A 7,155-nucleotide genomic window follows, 5' to 3' on the forward strand; every position below is an offset into this window, starting at 1 on the left:
TGTTCGTACGAACCCTTTGTACGAACAAAAGTAAGAGAAATTTAGGATAAGAATACGAACATGTTCTTGCATGAGGTCCATTGACTCTCTTCTTACCTTCAAAGCACAACTCAAAACTCATCTGTTCAAGTTAGCCTTCTCACTTTAATTTTTTAAGCTATTTTCTTTTTGATTTTACAATTTTTATAGCCATTTCATTGTTATTAAAATGATGTTTTTAATGTTGTAAAGTGTCCTTGGGTGTCTTGAAAGGCACTAACAAATAAAAAGCATTATTATTAATATTAGTATATTTAATTAAATTATTATCATCACAGTAGGCATTCCAGTTGATTTTTTAAATTCTGTCTTTACTGTAGAAGTCTTTAAAACTTTTCATAAGTTGGCATAAGTTGTCTAAAACGTTAGAGTGTGGCAGGGCCTTTGCTCTAACTTACTTTTAAAAACCCCAGCTCCGCCACTGCTTGTGAGACCAAATAAACGGCAAACTGCTCCTGACGCTATAAGACTTACTGAGCCTTCTGCCATGATGAAGACGTGAGTCGTGAAGAATTAGTCAAAGACTTTATAATCATTTCAGTTCAAATTTTAACGTGAAAAATGCCAGTAAGTTTAGAACTATCAAAACAACCTGACATGTATTTGATGGCACATTTGCAGAAAAATCAGTGCAGGGACTGAGAGGAATATCCTGCMTGACCTTCCAAGGTGAAGACAGGAAAAAAGGAGTATTTTCTGGGTTAATGTCTCCGTCTCATAAGATGTAGGTCAACCTACCTGAGAGCATGTTTTAGTGTTTGTTCTGACAGCAACTGGGTCAGACAGCAATCAGTTTCCTTCAGCATTTTAACTAAAACCCACTGGCATACTTCTAGAAGTTACTCTTGTTTATTTACCCCGCCCCTCAACAAAATCACCTCATTTTAACTGCTTTCTCTTTTCTTTTTTTTTAATTTCATTCTGATAATATATTTGCTCTAATTCAACTTTCATAACCAGTAAAGTTTCTATTGGAAAGGTACAATTTTAAATGTCCAGTCAGCAAACAGAGCTTAACATTTAACAAGGAGAGAAGTGATGGACAGATCAGCTACTTATTTTTTTTTTTTTTTTTTTCCTGTGAGATTAAAATGACGCTGGGCTCATTTCCAGCTCTCCTGATTGTTTCAAAACAAGAGGCTGCACCGGGCAGCAAAATAAGAGTGACTACAATCCAAACAACTTGGCTGGACTTTGGAAAAAGATAAATCTTTAATTAAATCTGCAGTCCTGCAGCAAGAAGCAGAGGAATGTAGCAGACAGCCTCACAAATGGTTCATCCTGTAGGAAGCAAACTGCTGGACCCACTGCAGCAGCAGCTAAAAACAAAATGTTAATGTATTTGTCATTTACATCCCAAACGTGATAGCAGCATTTAAAAATAACTCCAACTCTTTAAGACAGACATGATTTGTTGTATTATTCATGAGCCTTTTTTTTTTTCTTTTCTTATTAGAGTGTACGCAGAGAAACGTTGCAGCTGTGTCTTCTTGCCTAAACTCTGCCCGGGGTGATGAGGTGATTATTTCATACAGACACAGTTTAAACAGCACCACCCGTAACGTGTCATTACAGTCAATCTGACAGGCTGTACAGAAAGTTTGGAGTGTTGTTCAGCTGAAAAGTGCAGATATAATTCATCAAAAAAATTTTTTTTAGCTTATATGAATGCTGCACAGTGTTGGGAAACTATGCAAATATTTGCTACTTTGCCACTTMTCATTTAAAGGGCCTGTGACATGCATTTCCTTCAAACACAAAAAGTCAAAGAAAACATCTTTATAGTTAAGAAACTTGGCATAATACATATGATTTTACCCATTTTGTCCCATAACTGGCATATTTTCTTTTGAACTTGGCTCARCCAAAGTGAAACAGGAAGTGACATCAAAGGGGAACTCTTTGATCTTTGTTTATTCAAATATTTGAATTTTGATTCCTCATCTCTCTAAATAATCTAAAGAAACATGAGGTTCTTCTCTAAAGACTGCGCTGTTAATTACTGTAGCAATGCTCTTTATATGCAGACATTCCCCTTTCTGTTACTTCACGTGTTTATCTCAAAATCTGTTCATATCAGCGGCATGACATTTTTTTTGCATTATATTATCAATGTTATTTGACCAAAAATGCATTCATATTTATGACATAAATTTGACGTCACAGGCATTTTAAGGGACTAATTATCTTATTGGTGTTTGTAAAGAATTGCTCATACTGGTAGCCCAAATAATAAGCAGACAACCGATAAAATTCTCAGTTAAAYGTTTATCTTCAGATCTAAAGAAAACATTTCACTCTAAGCCTTTCTGTGGATTCAGGTTCTAAMCCAAAATGGCTCCAGATCACATGTTCAAACCATCGTTTAGAGCAGGGGCACCCAAACATTCTCCCCAAGGGGGCCAAAATGAAAATCTCTCCATGGCTGTGGGCCAAATGCAGTTATATAATACATGAAATACAAATACTTTTTTAAAGTAAAGTCCATTATTTTTAACCATTAAGCTTTTGTTTTAGTCTGTGCACTTGGAGAAAGTCTGCCATACGCTCAAGTAGCAAAGGCTCATGGGACATTTCATAAATAGATAAAATATGAGTTTTTGAGGCCTTATAAAGTGTGCAAATCTATATGCGGGGTTAAATCTGATCTAAATATTTCTTGTTGTCATTTCATGTTTAATCCTAATAAATCAAAGCTAAAGTCAGCACCATGACTGAAAACTACCTTCACTACAGCGCTTTTATATAGTCATTTGACCAATGGAAATACTGTGTTTCTACCTATAGGATAACAGGTTACAACCTTGTAACTTTGGCAACTGTCGGTGGGCCAAATCAAATGGCTTGGCGGGCCAAATTTGGCCCACGGGCCCCACTTTGGGCTCCTCTGGTTTATAGGAACCCTGGTCAAACCTCCTGGGGGTGGTCCCTCTCATGTCAGAATTGGAAAGCAGGAATTTAATTATTTTATGTTTACCCTGCCAGAACAAGGCACATATTAAAAAGAGACTTGTTGAATATCTTACTGTTTAAAGTAAATCAATGCAACCAACTGCTAAGTATAAGATGTAAAACTGTATTTAAAATTCTGTTAACCAACCACAAAATATCCAACAGATGAATTGAAAATTTTTAAATATTACTTTCCCTGTTGAGGGATTCAAAAAAGTTTTTTTTTTTTCAATTCTATTTGCTGAAGATTTACAGTTTTAAAGAGATTACAGGTTAATCTCTTTAAAAGCTTGCCTCTGATGGGGTTTCTTACTTTTCGTACGTAGCTGTGACGAAGAACGCGTAGACTCCGGTGTGCTTATGATGTCGGATTTGAATAATRAGCTCCGGGATTCCCAGCCGTATGTGGTTCAGTAACCATAATAACGTGTGGTCATCCGTAGTGTCTGTGGGGACAAAATAAAAACACTCAGATCCTCATATTAACTATTTATTCCTGAAAAGTAGCTATAAGTTTAGAATAACTTTTATTTTTGTCTTCTTTTGCTGCAAATAACTAGAAAAATTATGTACTTTTTTCTGAGAGTGTGTCGACACTCAGGCCACGAACTGAATCCTTTTTGTTCCAGGTCAGAGTTTATCTCTAACTCCAGGACATTTACTGAATGTCACTCTGCCTTTTCTGTTTACACTTGACTGAACACATCAAATAAAAACAACAAAACCTTAACAAAGAAAGTGTAGATTTGAAGTCTGTTATACTTTGAGCCTCCTTTCTCCTCTTGTTTTAGATCAGGGCTATTCAACTGGCGGCCCGCGGGCCGGAGTGACCAAAGTTTGGCCCGCCAATTGGTTCACTCATCTCTTAAGCCCAAACCCCCTGTTTTCTACTTTAATTACTCTAAATTATTTTAGTTAAACCTAGACATGTTTGGTGTCTACAGAAACGTCAGAATCTTGGCTACAAGCTGGTAAAACCCATTTCTATGAACATCCAAGACCGTTAAAACAACAAGCAGTTGAAGATAAAACTATGAAAATGAAAATAAAATTGGTTTAAAAATGTGGCAAGTCAGAGATGTCAAAATATTTTGTGGTAAATAAGAGACATAATATGTTTCTGTTTCTTTTTTATCATCACTACATTTATTAAATAAAGTTCTGTATGTTTTCATGATTAAATACAGCTAAATAAACCATTTCAAAGGTAACATATCTTTGTAATACTTAGTTTATTTACCTAACTTTAATTGCTGGATGTTCGGCCCCTGAGCTGTTGGTCTGCATTAAATGTGGCCCCCGGAGCAATTTAGTTGAATAGCCCTGTTTTAGATTAATAAAACAATCAAATTAAAGAACATGAATCAGCTCCAGTCGTAGTCTAAGTCTTACTTCAGCTGTTTTTGTGACCAATAAAGACGTCACACGTTAGAATCCACTATTTCACTGGGTGTTCCTGGACATATATTGTAGAAATGATGACATCTGTGGGTGTCTTTGTGAGGCTGACCTGCAAATGTCATGAGGACATCACAGTTCTCTGTGGGCACCGTTTTCATCCAAGACTTATGAGACATGAAGTGTCTCCCAGCCTGCAGCAGCCGCTTTCCAAACAGCTTATCTGAAAGACAGAGGAGAAAAAAAATAAAATAAAATAAACAAGGACCGAGTCAGTTTCTCAGAGACAAGCAGTGTAAGGAACAACGACACGTCTGCAGGATCGACCTCTTTAATAGCGATAACGTGTGCTGCTTTCAGCACACAAAGAAACAAATAAAATTGTCCTTCGCAACCGGACACATTTAAATGTGATGATTTTCTGCTTCATAACACAAGATGGACAAAAATAATCCTGGACTGCAGAGACTACAAGCTGCCTGCAGCCGCTGATCGTTGTTTCCTCACGCTGAGACAAAATGATTCATCTCAATTAAAAGGCAGCAAATTTAGCTTGTCTTTGTGCTAAGCTAAATTTTAAAAAAAGTAAATAAAAACAGAATGAAATGATAGAACATAGTAAATAAATCAAAAACATTTTTTGTATTTATTTTTAGAAAAATACATTTTTTGTTTGTTCTATGGCAGAAGGACCCCAAAATGTTGGGACAGCAGCAACAAAAGACTGTAAAAGTAAAATTATTACACTATTAGCTTACTGTAAAATTATAGATAAGGTTAATTAGCAACAGCTCAGTACAACTGCTGAGGATAAAAAGAGCCTTTTAGAGAATTACAGATGGGTAGAGCTCCAGCAGCCTGCCAAACACCGTCTGAAAAAGTGCAACAATGTTAGAAGAATGTTATTTAAAATCAAAATGTGAAATTTGTTTTATTTTAATAACAGGCTCTTCCATAATGACGAGGAAAAGGACCGGCCAGCCTGATATCAGCTCACAATTCAAAGGCCTGCCTCTCTGATGGTATGGGGGTGCATTAGTGCCTCTGGCACTGGACATTTAAAGGTTCGGAAAAGCACCATCAATGCAGAATAATATAAACAAGTTTTAGAACAACATTTGCTCCCATTCTGCAAAAAAATAAAAAAAAATAAAAAATAAATCCAATAAAGACCCAGAACAGGTAGTTTCAGATAAGAATGGGACAACATTCCCCCAAAGAAAAAGGTAAAACATTATCTTACACACACTTTAAAATTTACCTTATTTTTTCCCCCACATAAATGTACAATTTCTTAGTTTATGGGTTTATGAAATTTACAACTCATTGTAGGTGGATTTATTTGCATTTTAATAACTTTTCCCACAGTTGGAGTTGCCTACGTCCCTAAACACATAAATGCAATATTTACTTAAACTAATTATTTTGAAGTTTGAAGCAGGATGGGTACCTCAAAGTACATTTATTCAGCAGATGCAGTATTTTCTCAGTGTCACGGTGAAAAACCTCAAAGTTTTGTCTTCACTCCGACACTTCCCTCATCAATCCCTGATCGCGCAGAGCTCAGGTTCACGTTGCTGCATCTGTTCAAACAGTTTAAATGTCATCATGTAATCTGGAAGCAGTGTGGACCCAGGCCACGCTCAGCTGTCGGGAGGCCAGTTTGTGAAAAGCATTTGCCGGCTGCTGAATAACAACGACGGAGCCCGGCGAGAACTTTTTATCTCTCAAGAGCTCCGTGATCACTGGCGAAGGCTGTCAGATGGGCACAAAATGGGGGCAGTTTTCCAAAGATTCATGACTATTTATTCATTCCTGTTACAGTGACGCCAACTCCCACAATGCATCAGGGCAGAACCCAACAAACACCTGTCTCATAAAAGAATCTTTGTGCTGCTGCTCAGCATCTTCTTCCTGGAAAAAAACAGGGCTTCAAAGGGGAAACAGAATAATGTTTGCATTGTGAACATGCAAAAGCATCGACATGCAAAAAAAATAAATAAAAAAATAAGTAAAGACTGGAGTAAACGAATCCATGTTTTCTCTGGCGCTGAACTTTGGTTTGCTTCAGTAAAATGGGATCTGTTGATTTAATCCCAGTTTGATCCCTGATTATCCTCATTTTCAGTATTACCATTCCTGCTTCCTGTTCGATGAAAAACACTGAAACAAAGTTAGCAACTGTATTTTGAATAGATAATAATGTTTAACAGCTTAAGACAGCTAAACAGAAAATGGAGTAAAGACCTAAAACAGAACAGAAAACAAAGCTGCTCTAAAACGACTAGATTAGATAAAAAGCAGGCTAAATATTTCTAACTCCTCAAATCTATTTGCTAAACCCAATAATGCTGATGTGATAAAGATGGTTCAGTTGCTAAAACTTTAGCTTAATAAAACTGAAAATCTGGTCTCCAAACCCACATTTAACTGAAAACATAAAATTAATATGATTTAAAGTTTGTCCTGTACTTACTCAGAAACTGCAACATCATCTTTTTTTTCACGCTGTTTTTTCCCACCTGAAGAACATTTTCTAGCATCACAAACACCTCTGGCCAGGACACAGAGCAAAGTGTTTCTGACTGTTTAATCTGGAGTGGCTCTCTGAGCTCGGAAACATGACGGCTCGCTCAGCCGGGCTGTGGATAAAATGCTGCAGGCGCTGCCGTGACATGACAGAAATTCTAATGAGTCCTGTATTCATCAGCGAGGAAAACACACACACACACACACACACACACACACACACACACACACACACAC

General features: G+C 36.8%; 1 protein-coding gene across 2 annotated transcripts in view; it reads right to left on the reverse strand.

Annotated features, from left to right (window-relative positions):
• Positions 1-7,155, reverse strand: part of ano8b (anoctamin 8b) — a 57,252-nt gene that overhangs the window by 26,919 nt on the left and 23,178 nt on the right. For both annotated transcript variants that reach the window (XM_014007328.1, XM_014007327.1), the window contains exons 2-3: positions 4,502-4,612; positions 3,305-3,437 (exon numbers count right to left, since the gene is read on the reverse strand). In XM_014007328.1, the coding sequence (XP_013862782.1) occupies positions 3,305-3,437; positions 4,502-4,612 (244 nt within the window). The remainder of the gene's footprint in view (positions 1-3,304; positions 3,438-4,501; positions 4,613-7,155) is intronic.

The sequence above is a fragment of the Austrofundulus limnaeus genome, unplaced genomic scaffold (assembly GCF_001266775.1).
Source record: "Austrofundulus limnaeus strain Quisiro unplaced genomic scaffold, Austrofundulus_limnaeus-1.0 Scaffold41, whole genome shotgun sequence".
NCBI classification, from domain to species: Eukaryota; Metazoa; Chordata; class Actinopteri; order Cyprinodontiformes; family Rivulidae; genus Austrofundulus; species Austrofundulus limnaeus.